At 45.7% G+C, this 16,248-nt stretch overlaps 1 protein-coding gene across 7 annotated transcripts in view; it reads right to left on the reverse strand.

Annotated features, from left to right (window-relative positions):
* Positions 1-16,248, reverse strand: part of BPGM (bisphosphoglycerate mutase) — a 57,046-nt gene that overhangs the window by 12,197 nt on the left and 28,601 nt on the right. For 2 of the 7 annotated variants that reach the window (XM_084809254.1, XM_084809253.1), the window contains exons 2-3: positions 11,399-11,464; positions 6,591-7,246 (exon numbers count right to left, since the gene is read on the reverse strand). In XM_084809254.1, coding sequence (XP_084665380.1) covers positions 6,591-7,191 — 601 coding nt within the window. In that variant the 5' untranslated portion in view covers positions 7,192-7,246; positions 11,399-11,464. Of the gene's footprint in view, positions 1-6,590; positions 7,247-7,710; positions 7,876-10,710; positions 10,730-11,398; positions 11,465-16,248 lie in introns of those variants that run through there. The other 5 variants (XM_084809255.1, XM_084809257.1, XM_084809256.1 and 2 more) reach the window with 4 other exon arrangements.

Here is a 16,248-nt window from a genome sequence, read left to right on the forward strand (position 1 = left end):
CTTGTTTAGACTACTGTAATGCACTCTACGTGGGGTTACCCTTGAAGACGGTTCGGAAACTGCAGCTGGTACAGAACGCGGCAGCTCGCCTGATTAAAGGCAGCTGCCGGCGAGATCACATCACTCCAGTGCTGAAGGAGTTGCACTGGTTACCAGTTGTTTTCCAGGCCAAATTCAAGGTATTGGTTTTGACCTTTAAAACCCTATATGGTTCTGGCCCAGCCTATCTTAAGGAGCGCCTCCAGCAGCACCAGACAGGCCGCTTAACAAGATCAGCCTCGGATGGCCTTCTCTCTGTCCCATCAGCCAGGACAGCTAGACTGGTGGGGACGAGGGAGAGGGCCTTTTCTGTGGTGGCCCCCACTCTGTGGAACTCCCTCCCTAGGGAACTCCGTCATGCCCCCTCTTTAATGAGCTTCCGTCGTGCATTAAAAACGTTGTTGTTCAGGCAGGCATTTGGGGTGGGTTAGGGTATTTTAGAAAATGTTTTTATTGTAGAATTTTATTGTTTTAAACTGTTTTTATTGTATGTTGTACATCGCCCAGAGTGGCTGGTTGACCAGCCAGATGGGCGATTAATAAATTTAATAAAATAAAAAATCCAGTGGAAGAGAGAATCGACCTCTCCATCAATACAGTGGATTTCACAGTCCTTGTAGAGGTGGTCAACTCTCAGTTCAGCTTAACCTCATACATGCAGTTGTTGGGGAACAATGTTAACTCAAATGGACTGGAGGGTTACCACATTTAACACCTGTCCGAAGGCATGATTCTCCACATGTAGTCTCCTACAAAACAGCAGTTTTCAGAACTGCGTTCAAGGGAAGCAGGCATCCATCGCTCCACCCATCACGCTCGCCGTGGCGAGTGCGCCACTGCTCTCTGGCAAGTGCAACAAGTACCAGCCTTCCTCCCAATCTTGGAGCTCCATACAGCACCAAGCCAAGGCCCAGCCCTCTCCAGCTTCATCTAGGAATACCACAGAAGCACAATAGGACTGCAGAAACCATTGCCTTGAGAACTGTCCTTCACTTCGTGCTGAGTTTCAGGGGTGCAGTAACAAGGTCAGGGAAAAGACTCCATCCCTTAAGGGAGAGGAAGGGTCCCAGTGACCTTGCTGGCTGGGGGTGATGAAGACTATATTCCAACATTCTGGAGGGCATAAGGTTGGGAAAGGCTGGGATACAGCATAAGGATCCTAATGTCTGAATGAGGAATAACAAGAACCTATTAGCCCACACTTCAGCTGCAGTGTTGCCAGCAGTTACTACTTGCGCACCTGCAGCCTAAGCCAATCCCACAGGATCAGGGCACTGCCAGTCATGTAGCAAAACTAATATGGCACCCACAACGAGACACACAAATTAGGTGAGAGGATTCATTACATCTGACCCATACCAACAGACAAAGAGTACAAAATCCTCAGTTGGTTAACACTGAACTCTTTCTCAGAGAGTACCAATAAGATTAGAGACTAACAAGGGAGGAGAGGAGTTGCAACTCAGTGACTGAGCATCTGCTTTGCAGCCCAGGCATTTCCAGATTAAAATATATATATATCCGGTAGCAAGGCTGGGAAAGGATTTGCCTGAGAGCTTGGAGAGCCGCTAACAGTCCATGTAGACCAACCTGGTGCCTTCCAGATGTCTTGGACTACAACTGCCAGCATCCTCAGCCAGCATGGCCAACAGCCAGCACATCTGGAGGGCCAAAGTGTGAGAAGGCCGGTTAGACAGGGCTAAGTAATGCAGCCCTTTGTTCTGACTCATTAAAAAGGCAGTGTATGTTTAAAGAGTTCTGAGCCATCGAAAAATGGAGGGAGACTCACAAAGGCCAAATCTCACAGATCAGATCCTGCCCACAGGCAACCAGTCGCCCTTCTCCATTTTACAACACTGCATTACTAGTGCCAAATCTATTACTGCATTTATTTTAGCATTAACTTGTCCATTAGGTGCTGTTCAAATGCTAGATTACTTGTACATAAGCAAGTAATAGTGCTTATAATTAATCATAAGACCCAGAGTTTCAAACTTTCTTCTGCCTTACTCCTGAACACTAGGAAGCTGTTCTATAACCCCTTGTTCTGTTTTCTTTGGCAAGACAACATTCTACAGGTCGGTCCGGGCTGTGCAGCTCTCTCAATCTGAATCGGCTTTCAAGTTCAGAAGCACTCCAGCAGCTGCCAACTAGTACTGGATCTTCCAGCACAAGTTTACAATGCTGGGAACAGGACAGGCATCTATTCTCCAGGATGAGAGTTGCTTCCCATTCCAACTACAGAAGTAGCACAGTGCAAACACACCCTCGATGAAAAACATGCCCAACTTGGGGAGACCACAGTCATGACAATCTGTTTTATGGCTAAGAATAGAGCCTCCATGTTCAGAGGAATTATACCTGTGATTAACAGATTCAGGGGACAAAGAAGAGGGGACAGCTACCTCCATTACTTGAAAGTCCAGGGAATCCTCTAGTTCAGGGGTGGGCAGGTTCTGGTCCTCCAGATGTTCTGGCTACAACCCCTATCATCCCTCACCATTGGCTGTGCTGATGGGAGCTGAAGGCCAAAACATCTGGTGGGCCAGAAGCTGCCCACACCTGCTCTAGCTGGTCACTGTTGGAGGCACCTCCTGTACAAGATGGACTTGAGGTCTGACCCAGCAAAACAAAGCCATCCCTCTCCCTACTTTGTCTTGCAGTGTTGTAAAAACAGCAGCACATCATCGTATTTCCTTCTTATGATTTTGCACACATGGGAAGGGCCGTAGCTCTGTGGCAGAGCTCATGCTTTGCTTGCAGAAGGTCTCAGGTTCAATTTCCAGCATCTCCAGGTAAGGCTGGAAAACTCCTGCCTGAAACCCTAGAGAGCCGCAGCCAGTCAGCATTGGCAACACTGGGCTAGATACGCCAGTCATCTGACTCTGTATAAGGTAGCTTCCTTTGTTCCTGTTTCACCTATCAAGTTGTCAAGATTGCAAGGATGTGCCATGGAAGTAGAGCTAGTGTTGCCCCTGATACTTCCCTTCCTTAAATACTGGCAGAAACACTGGCTCCATTCCATTACAGTCCAAGGGGTGAAGCCATCTCCAGCCACTTGTAATCTAGTCTCATTTCCACTCGATGCCAGCTTAGATGGCTTTTTAAAAAAGGCTTACACCAGGGGTGGGGAACCTTTTTTCCTATCAAGTCACATTCCCTCGGGGGTAATCTCTCAGGAACTGCATGCAGGTGGTAGGAAGGGGCACCCCTTCTTTCTCTCTCTCTCCTTTCTCAAATGCCCGGGCAGGGATAAGTTCTGAAACACGTGCATGAACAGCAACCATCCAGTTTGCAAGATGCCACCGATTTTCAGTAGGTTTCAGGTTGTGCACACGATCCCACTCAAGATTTATCCTGCCTCAAAAACATCAATGAAAGAAAAGGCAAAAAAATGGCTGACACACTATTAAGAAGTGTGCAAAAGGTGCAGCGGGAGCATGAAATGGATGGAGTGACATCTTCAAAAATACAGTAACGTGCATCATGGTCAGGGATTGGATGCCCAAAATGGGACACACAGAACTTCAAAATCAAGAGGTTTCTTGAGAGCGATCTCTTGTGAGATTTAGATTTCATTAGAACAGCAGTGAGGAACACACTCTCTTCCTATTCCCCCAACGTTCAGGCAAGGAAGCGTTTTTAAGTGCTCCACTCTCCCTGGTGGGGCAGGCCAAACACTCCCCACCAAGGCAGTGACACCCTCTGAAGGTGCTCTGCTCTCCTTTCTAGGGCAGGGAGTGGGCTGGGTTGGAGGCTACATGCGGCCCACAAACTTCTCCCTCCAGACTTAGACAAATTCTTGGGGGGATAATGTCTAGGAGTGGCAGCTACTCATGATAAGCACATGGAAAGTGCAGATACAGAGGCTGCACCAAATGCTGAGGACAAGTGAATAGCACCAATGCCACGCACATATGCTTCCCAGAGACATCTGTCAGGCTGCTGGATTAAATGGACCTTGGTCTGTTCCAGCAAGGCAATTTCTTTGATCTTGGTGCATGGCTAAAACAGGACAGCACCCAGACTCCCAGCATCTCAACTCCTCAACATTCCAGGGATGAGTTTATGTCGCTTTGCCTGGCTCCCTTCTTCTGCAGACACACAAACACGTTATATAAACATACCCCTGATACAAACATCACTTGGGAAACAGACCAACAACTGGCACACAGCAAGCAAGTCAATTGAACTGTGTTACTTGTAAAGCACCTCCTATTCCTATTCTTCTTCCTAATGCCTGTTGTGTTACTATGACCCTACAGCTCAGGCAGGGGCTAAAGTAGGACATAAAAGACATGCCATATTGATTTATGGAGGCTCTCAACTCAGAGTCACCTGCCCCAAATTTGGCAAATGCCTAAGAGTTATTAACACCCACCCTTTCAGCCTTCCAAGGAACTGGCTGACCTGTGCAGGGAGGAGGTCAGCCAGTTGCTAATTAAATTGCCTACTGACAGATCAATACAATATTTCCCAATATCAAACCTATGTAGGTGTGACTGAAAGGCCATTTTAAAAATTGCAACATGACAGTGATTGTTCAATTACTCTGGGAGTGGGGTGGGGAAATCCCACCCAAAATAAAAGATAGCATCTCTGCGTAGCATCTTGCTTGCAGGAGTGCCACAAGTTGAGCCCGCCGCGTGCAGTACATATGCAGCCCGCTACGCACTGCATAGAGGCATCTAGTCTACCAAGCTAGAGAGCAAACGAAAGCACAGTGCTGGTGAGGCAGGTGGGAGGGGCATGTGAACTGATGCCACAACCAGGACCATTGGCCCTCCTGCTCCTGCCCAGGGAGGCCACCAACACCTACTGCCAGTGCTACTCCTGGCATCCTGCTCCACCACACCAAACCACATAGCGTAGGACAGTCCTCTCCAACCTGGTGCCAACCTGGTTCTCCCTCTGCATTTCCAGACTGGGATCTTTGACCTGCCTGCTAATCCCTCTTCCCCTTCCCCCAGGTACTTGCCTGCTTTTTGCCCTGAGCACCTGACATAACTGTTTCCAAATAGGTCCTATTTAACAGGAAATCTGGGGGGAGGAGAGATTATCGGCAAGGAAAAGGGGAGTGACTATTTCTACTTACAGGTTCCTGGGGTTTGTCTATGCGTGTTAGATTTCCCTTTCCCCTTCCCCCAAATGGGCTCCCTCCAAAGATGTGTGGACTGTATGTTTTGCACAAGATTGCCCCATAGATCTTCCTCGACTCCTCCACCTTCTACAGTGTAGGGTCTTCGCACTAAAACATTCTGTGAGAAGGAGTGCATATACTTCAATCAATGTTTTATGCTAAGAAGTGGTTTCAATACATAGTTAGTCTCATGTACTACTGGAAATGCTGACACCAGCAATTATTGCTTTTCTAGCTCTGTACCATCTCCTGTTTAGGCTGTAGGTTGAACTAATAAGCATTAGAAACATGACATTCAAAAGAAGTGTTTTGTCTGGACATAGCAATTTCACAGCCATTGCCACTGAAGAATATCGTTATTAGCCCATGAAAATGCAAAGCGCACTTTGGGAATGTGGCATGTGCGGTTGCCCGGCAGCCAGTGCAGCTTGTTTTTCAGTAAGCGCATTGGTGAGCGACATTTAAATATTACCAAAAAGGAAAGAAAAAGTACTGGCAGCAAAGACACAGCTTATCCTCTGCGACTCTAAAAAGATGCCTGCAGCTATACCCCTCTACAGCAGGGGTGGGCATTGTGGGGCCCTCCAACTGTTCTGGCCTGCAACTTTGCTCACCGAAGCTAGCTGGGGATGATGGGAGTTGTACCCCAACATATCTGGAAGGAACCAAGTCAGGGAAAGCTGGCATAATGGGACATTTGCACAATACACCATGCTGGGGTCAGAGAGGTGGGGATTTGAAGGATTAGATTTGATCTTCGGGGGCATGAAGGTCACGCGCAGCACTCTCATGTAGCCTAACCTCCCTCGCAGACTTGTTGGGAGGATGACTGAGGCAAGAACCGTGTAAAGCATGTTATGAACTAAGAAGTGCTACAGAAAATGGCCCAGCACAATCATCTGGCTTGCTGTTTTGCTGTAGAGTTTAAAGGTCTCAAAGAGAGTATACCCAGTTCTCTAAGCACAAAGCCACACTATGGACCGGCCTTCCCCCAAACTGGCGCCCTCCAGATGCTTTGGACTACAGTGCCCAGCATTCCTGATCACAGGCCATGCTGGACAATGGGGAATGCTTTACAGACAAACAGACTTGATAGTAGTTTCCTCTCTCTGGTGCACCGGGGAGCGGCAGCTTCCCAAGGATGACTAGGGTTCCCTAAGAGAATTAGCAGAATGCTTGCTAGACTATAATTCCCAGGATTCTTCGGGGGAAGCCATGACAGTTCGACTGGTATAAAACCAATAGTACCGATATGCCCTTAAAAAAAAAAGATTAGTTTTTTTCTGAAGAAATTGATAATTAGTAAGAGTTACACTCTTTGCAAAGTTTACAGGATTACACTATATTTACAAAGTTTAAGGATTACACTATATTTACAAAGTTTAAAACCAAATCAGCAGCAACAAATTACCTTCCAAGTGTTTCAGCAGAGCCCTCGTGCTGTTCCCATGAGCAGAAATGAGAACCGTCCTGCCCCTCTTCACCTCGGGCGCTATCCTCTCATCCCAATAGGGAAGGAGTCTATCAAGCACTTCTTTTAAGCTTTCGGCCTTTGGGAGTTTCTCCAAGGGCACGTCGCAGTGCTTGTATCGACGGTCATTGTAGATTTCATGGTAGTAAGGATGGGACTCCGTGATGGGAGGTGGCGTGACAGCGTAACTCCTCCGCCACCTTTGCACCTGCTCTTCGCCATGGTTCAGAGCCATTTCTGCCCTGTTGAGGCCAATCAGCGCGCCATAGTGCCGCTCATTCAGCCGCCAGGAAGACTCAGTGGGAACCCACTCCTGCCCCATCTCCTCGAGCACATGCCAGGCAGTCTGAATAGAACGGCTGAGGATGGACGTGAACACGAGGTCAAATTCAAAGCCGAGCGCTTTGAGGTGCTTGCCGCAGTTCTGAGCTTCCTTCACCCCGTCGCTGCTCAGCTTCTGGTCCACCCAGCTGCAGAAGCGGTTCTCTTTGTTCCAGGCCCCTTCACCGTGCCTAAGCAGGACGAGTCTAAACTTGGCCATCTTGACAGGGACGTCCTCGGATTTGCAAGAGCAGTAGAGCCTAATGATGAACCATCTATATAGCAATAAAACAAATAGGTCAGAAGCTTTGAGCTACTGTGTTGCGGGGAACCCCAAAGGTTCCTCAGAAGCTTGTCAAGGGTTCCCCGATGAGATGATCTGCAGCAGACAAAATGTATTTATTTATTGATTGCATTTCTATACTGACAAATAGCCAATGCTCTCTGGGCAGTTCACAAAAATTAAAATCACGAAATACAGCATAAAATCCAATATAAAAGCTTGAAACTACAGTATAAAAAGTACAGCAAGAATAAAGCCTAGCAGCAATGCAGAGATTTAAAACACAACTGCAGATTTAAAACAGAGCTAAAAGACTAAAATGCCCAGGAAACTAAAAAGGTTTCCCTGGCGCCAGAAAGAGGTGCCAGTCTAGGTGCCAGTGAAGCCTCTCTAGGAAGCGCATTCCACAACTAGGGTGCCACCGCAGAGAAGGCCCTCTTCCTGGTAGCCACCCACCTCACTTCCTTTGGCAGGGGCTCCCGTAGAAGGACCACTGAAAATGATCTTAGGGTCTGGGCAGGAACACACAGGAGGAGATGATCCTTGAAAGGCAGCTTGTCTTCTGCTATTGATCTTCCCCTACAATGTGCAGCTCCGGGAGAGTGTTGGGTGTGTTCTGGATCACACTCTCAGTTCAAGCAGAGCAAAGGTACGCTCAACAGGTTTAACCAGTGCCACGCATGAACTGAACTTGAGTGGTAGAACATGCCCCCCAGGATCCTCTGCAAGCTACTGGGTTTCCATGGCAGATGTGCAGTAGCTCCTAAGCAAAGAAGTTGATGCAGAAAGGGTCCTTGAAAATAGAAGATCTGAAAACACTTTGGCTCATGAGAATGTCCAGAGGCATTGCTAGGTCAGGCCCCATGCGTGCCCCCGTCTCAAATCTATTTCCCAAGGGCACAGATCTATTTCACAGAGCTCCAAGTGTCCATTGGTGCCCATGGAATGTTTCTTCTTAAATTGCCATTCAGGGGGCAATTTTCAAGGGGGATGGCAGCTGGGGAGGGAAGAGTTAACTCCCTACCTCTCCACATGCTGCAACACACACACCCCTGCCCAAATCTCTCCCTGCATGGCAATTACAGTTAGCAAAAAAAACTTTTCCCATTAGCTAGGGATGTTTTGGGGGCAGGGCACAAATTAATTTTATTTTGAAATTTGGATGAGAAATTAATTGGCTGGTATAATTAATTACACGTTACTTCTGTGACATGTAAATAAATCCTAATCATTATTTCCATGTTTGCCTATATAGACATAAGTCAACATATGCAAATGTTAAGCGGATTTATATCCTATGAGACTAGGCCCCTAATCTTTTAAGTGCCTAGCATCACCTCTGAAAGTCTCACTAGATAGAATGTACCTAAAGGACCACCTTCTCCCATAGCAGCATACCAGCATTTCAGCACCTTCCTCCAAGGCTCTGTTCCTGGAACAGAGTACAGTTTATGGTTGGGTCTGGATGTAACAACAACCATCACTGCAGGAGTGGGCAACTTGTTGCCCTCCAGATCTTTTTGCCTATAACTTCCATCAGCCTTAGCTAACACAGCCAATGGTGAGGAATGATAGGAGTCGAAGGCCAAAACATCTGGAGGACTACAAGTTGCCTTCCCCTGCAGTAGGGGAGAAATGGCAGCACTTTCTCAGACATTACTTCGACTAGGACCTGGAAGCAGATTAAAAACATAAGAACCACCTTGCTGGCTCAGACCAAAGGTCTATCTAGTCCAGCACTCTGTTCCCACAGCGTCCAGCCCGGAAACAGGGCATGTTTTGGCACATAGCACCATCTGCTCTAGCCAGCATGCACATCCAATGGTGAGGGTTGCCGGGAGTTGTGGCCCTCCTGAAGTTTTGGCCTACAAGTTTCCCATCCCTGCTCTAGGGCATCAGAACATTTTCCAACGCTACTGAAAATTTTCCTATGCAAATGAAACTAATTTATTTAAAACATTTACATCCCGCCCTATATCATTAAAATTTTAGCGTGGCATACAGATAATATCAATTTAAACAGTATAAAGGGTTTAATTTGCACTGGCATTTGGGGGGGGGATTCACATCATCAGTAGAAGCAGAGAGTGTGAAAAATTAGATGTTTGCTTCAACACTCACTTATTTCCTGTTGGATACATGACAACACAACACAAGACATTTTCCATGTAGTTGAACAATGGGTGTGTTTTCATGCAGCGCTCAGCCAGAATTCTGCAGAATCCTCGTTTACCATCAATGAGTTGCATGCTAGCATACACAGCCCATTTGCTCCCGCTTGGCTTTTCCTGCCAACAAGGCTAACTAAACTAAACAGAAACTGAAAGCTTAGTATGTCGTCTGAACTGGAACTCCTGGCTTGCTGCCCCCAAACAAGCCAAGTTTCATAAATCAAGAACAAATCCTGGCTTGCAAGGGGCACAACAAGCTAGGAATCCCAGTTTGGATGACATACTAAGTTTTCTGTGTCCGCCTAGTTTAGCCACTCCCACTCGTGGGAGGAGCCAAGTGAGAGTCAACAGTAAGCCAAGATTCTCTGGAATTCTGGCTTACCATTGTATGCGAACATGGCCAATAAGGATGGGTGAACATTTAATGTTCGAGTTCGTTGATGTTCTCCGAATTCTTCCTCAAAGCTCATTTCGCCTCATTTACATTCCCAAATGCAAATGCCTTTTCCCCCTCAATTAGGCGAAATTTAACAATCAGGAAAAATTCATATTTTTACAACTGGGAAAAGCTGTGTACTTTAAAAATGCACAATTTTATAAATACACATTCCCCTCCCTCTGACCAATATGCATTTTCCCTCCTAGGCTAAACAGTGAAAATGCAACTTTGGGGCCGATTTGCGCAAGTGTGCACTTCTGAATGTAAACACAAGTTCAGGAAATCGCAAAAATCTCCTGAGAATTGCGTTCCTGCTTGCTTTCAGGGTTGTGAACAGGACATGTTCACATGATTTGCGAACAGGAATGAAATTCTCATACATCCCTAATGGAGAATGCCTGCACCACACACCCAATGAAACTCTGCCCTCAAGCAGAAATGTGCCAGAAAGCTGCATGCGATAGCCCATGAGAGGCAAGTGAGCTAGTTTTCAAATTCCTACCCACATGTTGATTAAAGATCAGACCACTTTCTCCTTATTAATCAGTTCTTTCCCACACCCTGTATTGCTATTCCATTTTTATCTTGGTAACCTACCAATTAACAAGAACGCATCAAGTATATCCTTATCTGACCTGCAGCCCATTGCTTTATACCTATAGAACTTATTTAACCTCTCTTTCCCAGCAAAAACATTATTTTAGTCAAACATAGCTGTCGACCTGACTTATATATTTCTAGAAACCTTATTTCCGAGTAAGAAACTCCCCCCATTCATCAAATCTCCCCTTGCCCAATTCAGAAGGTAATATAAACCTCAAAGGATGCAACCTTAAACATACTTACTTGAAAGTAAGTTCCATTCAAATGTAGCTGGGACCAGGCCTCAGCCATTTTGGTGCAAAGGAGCCGTCTCATGAAGCAAAACTCAACTTTAACTTCCAGAGAGATGGAAGAGCAAAGCAGAAGTTGCACCTACATGTCTGGGACCAGTGAAATACTGGACATGGTCTTTATGACATAAGAAAAAGGCTGCAGTGGCAAACTTACAAACCCATAACGTAAGGAGGCAGTTCCATATCATAATCCCATTATGTTTTATAACATCCTAACTACAACATACCCAATTAGCTGAAACGTTATGAAACCTTTTTTGCCAATATGACTGGTTAACTACCATCACTGGGGCATGGTCTCGGGCAGCCTTCTTCAACCTAGATCCCTTCAGATGTTTTGGGCTACAACTCCCATCAGCCCCACCTTGCATGGGCAATGGTCAGCGATACTGGGAGGTGTCATCAAAGACAGTCCCAGCTTGGGGAAGGCAGAACTAAAGTGTTCTGTACCAGGTGAGTCTCCCAGATCACATGGGTATTTTCCACACCATTGCCATTTGTAACACTGGACCTAATGTTCCAATAGAACCATTTCAGACTATGAAAAAGATCCCCTTTTTATAATCTTTTTAGAAAACGTGTAGTGTATCATTAAAAAAAAAAGTAAATGCATGTCACATAAAATAATTCAAACTCACCTTATCTGTTGCAAACAAATTCATCCTACACAAACCTCAGGCGAAACACCTAATATTGCAGCCTACCTATAAGAGAAATGGGAATAATAATACTTTTGCTTGAGAGATCGCAAAATGTTCTAATAATGGACAGGAGTCAAGAAATATTATGCTCAGTAAATACATATCATGCAGGGAGGTGGGGAATCCATGCAGTTGGAAAAGTAGATCAGGTAATTATATAAGCCGAGGACACCTATCATAAGCGTACACAACACTTGCAACACACTCATTTTCAACTGCACGTGTTCTTTGGCATGTGGTTGCAACCATGCCAATAAACTGATCGCCGGGCTGAATGCTGGTTGGCCAACAATGGGAGGCATCAGGGACAATGTGCCCCAGGTCTTGTATATCTGGACTTATCTGTTCACGCTGGGATTGACAGTCAAGCATGATTTTCAGTCACACACACACCCCAAACCCTGACCTCCCCCTCTTCTGTCCTAGACTGGCACACAGAGAACACGTGGGAAGGGTTTTGTCTCTCAATTTGTACCAGACTTTGGGCAAAGTCAGAATCAGAGACACGTGTGGAGGTCAGAGTTGGCAAGAAAAACAATTGTCTGGTGTGAAGTGAGACACGGTCATTTCATCATGTGCACTAGGGAAACGCACATATAAGCGATATTTATGCTGCTTCTAATTTTCCCCAAGACTCAGCACAAAGTGAAGGGCTAACCCCACCCCACTGTGGGTGCCATAAGTCTTGGAAACAGAAACGGGGATGTTATTTCATGGCCAGAATGAAGACAGACACCTTTCCCCTCTGAGAGTAGAGGGTGTCACTCACTTTATTTTACTTACAGCACTGATACGCTGTATGAAAGCACCGTATCCTAGGCTATTGGTCAGTTTTAAGAAAACGGGTCAGCATGCAGTCTTAACATTTTCTATAACTGAGGGGTAGGTAACCTCTGCCTCATTTTGAAATCCACCATCACCCCCAAGGAATAAAAAGCCACTGCAATAGTTCGCTGTGTACACAGCATGCTATATATTCAGATGTCTCCTTTAAGGCGCAATCCTATGCATGTTTAGACAGAAGTCCAACATGGTTGGGGCATGCTGGGAGTTGTAGGACTTTAAACATGCATAGGATTGTGCCCTTAAACATTAAAAAACAAAGGTGGCTGTGCTGGTCCATGAAAAAAAAAATCTAAAATCCACAGTTGGGCGATGATACAACAGAATTGGATGTGGAAGATCTGTGAATAAGATCTCCAGTTTTTATTTTTAGATCAGAACAACCAAAGGGTGAAGCTGTTAAATCTTCTCACTCCACCCCCACCCCATATTCCCAGTTTAAATCAGTCCTCAAAGCTGCCATTTGCACTTCAAGGAAAAACACAGAAGTAGCTGTATGGTTACTGTATGGCAACTGGGGCCTCCAGATGGCAGCTGCAAATTCCATTTGGTCACATGGGCTGGGGAAGATGGGAGTTGCAATCTGACACATCTGGAGGGCACCGGATTGGGGAAGGCTGCTGCGTGGTTAGCAGCATTGCAGGGAGGAAATTTAATGAGGAAAATGAAGCAAGGGAAAGTCCACACACAACCCTATTTTTAACTCCCCCCATGCATCACATCTCGTTTGGCCCTTAGATATGGCCATCTGGACGTAATTTCAAATGGGATGACACACAGCTGCATCCAGCAATGCTAACATCCAAATGATATTCATCCTGCTATAGATTTCTGCTTATGCTCCAGACTGTGAGCCCTATACAGACAAGCTGTCTAGCACCAGGTGAGTTTGCTCACTACAGAATAGTTCATTCATCTGATATCATCCAGCCATGTTGTTTTCCATCAGATGCAGATATGTGGTAACGTATGATACAGCCAGTGATAGAACAGTCACCTGTATCCATCCTGACCCTGTTTTGTCTTGTTACCCATCTTAGTGTCCCCTCCATAGACACATCTTCATGAACAAATACTGCCGATAATGGTGGAACGGAAAGAGTGAAGATTCCTGCCCACTAGTGTGCACAGAGGCAGTTTGCTAATGGTAATAACCAAATCGGCTTTGTACATTTGGCCAAACTGAGAACTCCCCAACCCTGTCATGCTTCTTTCATGGTGATGCTAAGTGGCAGCTCAGGACTGAAATTCAGAGCAGCTCCAATGTCTGCAAAACCTTGCCACCGACTCCAGGGGATGAGTGTATCCAAATTCCCTCACCCGACCAAGGGAACACACAAACGATGCCTCAAAGTGAAATTCATATATGCCATACCAGCCAACTGCTTTTACAAGGTTAAGCTTTAACATGTCGGGTGTCTATAGCTTCCATTTTCTTTTTCTCTGTTTTGGCCTACAACTTCCATCAGCCTTAGCCAGCACAGCAAATGGTGAGGGTTGATGTAGGCCAAAACATCTGGAAGGCCACAAGTTGCTCACACTTGCCTTACCACGTTCATCAAATAAGGGTAGATTGCTGAGGGAACTCTCACACTAAACTGTATTTAGTCTACAAATTTAGTCCTCCTGGAGATTTCACATTTCAGTTAAGACCTTTTTCATTATTACTACTGGCCCTGCTTCTGTGCTTTTATGCAGAATTAAAGCAGATGAAGCTTTTCCCATCACATTTATCGCTATGCCAGGAAAAGCTTAAACTTCTGGATGGTGGGTACAGAATCAGGCCCATAAAGCGGTAACAACTATCACACATATATCCAGTTCTGGAAAAGTGCTAGACACGAGGTTGTCACCGTTTTTCTGGCAGGACCGCTGCTACCTCCACGATAGGCAAGAATTCAGCAAGTGAGGTTTCCTATATCACTGCATACTCACACTGAGAAAAAGAATTACTACGCTGAATTTCTGCTTGTCATGCAGCCATTCAAGAGAAAGGAGGTGGCAACCCTAACTGGAAACTTTTTAAGTAGTGCTGAATCATCTGGCACCAGTTACCCAACTGTCCAGTGTACTTTAGAATTAGGAAGCCAATAAGGACAGAAGACAAGAACCCACTGGTTGAGTCAAAAGGGGCACACACATTAATGGCCAGCGTGTTCCTTTTGTTTTTACTGATGCCTGATCAGTCCAGGGGAGGAAGGGGAACTTCCTGGTATTCCCACGAGACTGCTGGAGAACAAAACGGAAGCAAACCAGGATAAACCACTTTTTCAAAGAACATCAGTGTGCAAACAGAACAGGGCTCATCGCTAGTAAGGATACCTGGACAATACAGTTTGGAAAGGGGTTGAGGTACACGTCCATGTGTGCACATGCAGTCCACGTGTTGGCGCTTTGAGCCAATGTTGCTTTATTTCATGTACAATCTGCACAAACATGATATACAGTTTGAACACAAGGAATGGAAAAGACACCTAAAAAAAAAAATGCATAGATGGTACCCAACACCAACAAAACAGCACTAAAGGCTCAAAGAGGCCTCTCCTATATGCTGGCAGGAGCAGAAGGTCCATGGAACTTATGTCCACATGTGGCAGATTTGTCCAGTGGCAATTAAGTCTCAAGAGGCGCTTTTTTTTTTTAGAAATGTCTAGACCACGGCTGGGGAACCTGATGTTGTGGGACCACAACTTCCATAACCCCTGACCATTAACTATGCTGGCAGGAACTGAAGTCCAACAACATCCGGAGGGCCACAGGTACACCAGCCCTGGTCTAAAATTACCAAACAGAACATTCAGCCTAGACCCGAGATGGCTTTATTATAGATTTCAATGAAGACAATAAATACATTCTCCATGCATACTTGATTACTTTTCTGGTGGTGACTGTGTAGATGGAAGCAGAGAAAGCTGGTAGATTGAACAATGGTATGAGCGGATCTGGCAAGTGCCCTTGCTTGATAACCCAACCCACAAACCCAAGTTCCAAGGGCTATGCCCAAGGACTTTTCACACTACATGGCAGGCATTCACCTCTCAGGCCAATCAATATCCTGCCATTCTTAGGCTGCCAAGCTCTCAGTTTCAGTCCAAAAAAGCACTATGCACTGACAGTGTTGCCTGTTCTCCTCTGGAGGATTCGCTTATTGGCTGTGCCATGATTAATTATGTCTCTCAGCCCCCTTAATGTTTGTTTTGTTACTCTGCTGCTGAAAAAATCCTCTAAAATCCAAATACAAACATAAAAAGCAACCCTATAAGGAAGGTTAGTCTAAGAGAGAACAGTTCCAAGGTCACCCATGAGTTCCATGGCTGATGAAGAATCGGACAGTCTTCCTGCTCCTAGCCTGACATCCTGACTACTACATCCACCTTAGGTTGGGGGGAAAGTGCCCTATATCCTACTGTTTCTCACTTTTCCAGTTGTGCAGAAGAGGTCATTTCAGCCTATCAGGCAGTGGAGAGAAAAACTGCATTTACCGAAATTGCTTATGGAAAGTACCAAGTCTTATCCACCTTGGCATCTGCCACTGAAGTGCACAAGTGCAGGGCCTTCTACCTATACTGACCTTCTAGGGGTTGTTGACAGAGGAAATGTAAGGTCACTGGAGACTGTGCAGAATATGCCAAACTAGGATCTCAGACACATGCTAATTTGATACGCCCATCCTGATTTCTCAGGTTTGCACTGATGTGCTGCACAGCCACAGGGAGCTACTATAAAAATTAACCTTGCCCACAATCTAAACACCCTCACTATGGCTGGAGTCCCGCCGCATATGGCACCAATGTGCCAGTGGACACCTGCCATGGTGCCCTCCAGACTCCCTGCCCCTTCTGATTTTTTTAAAAAGATTTTTTAATTAATTTTGTTTAAAAAAAACCCTGGAAGACTGGCATGTTGCAAAGCAATACACTGGCCTCCAGTGCCACCTTTATTTC

This window comes from Heloderma suspectum, chromosome 7, assembly GCF_057233095.1.
Source record: "Heloderma suspectum isolate Gila_16-S chromosome 7, 16-S_ref, whole genome shotgun sequence".
NCBI lineage: Eukaryota > Metazoa > Chordata > Lepidosauria > Squamata > Helodermatidae > Heloderma > Heloderma suspectum.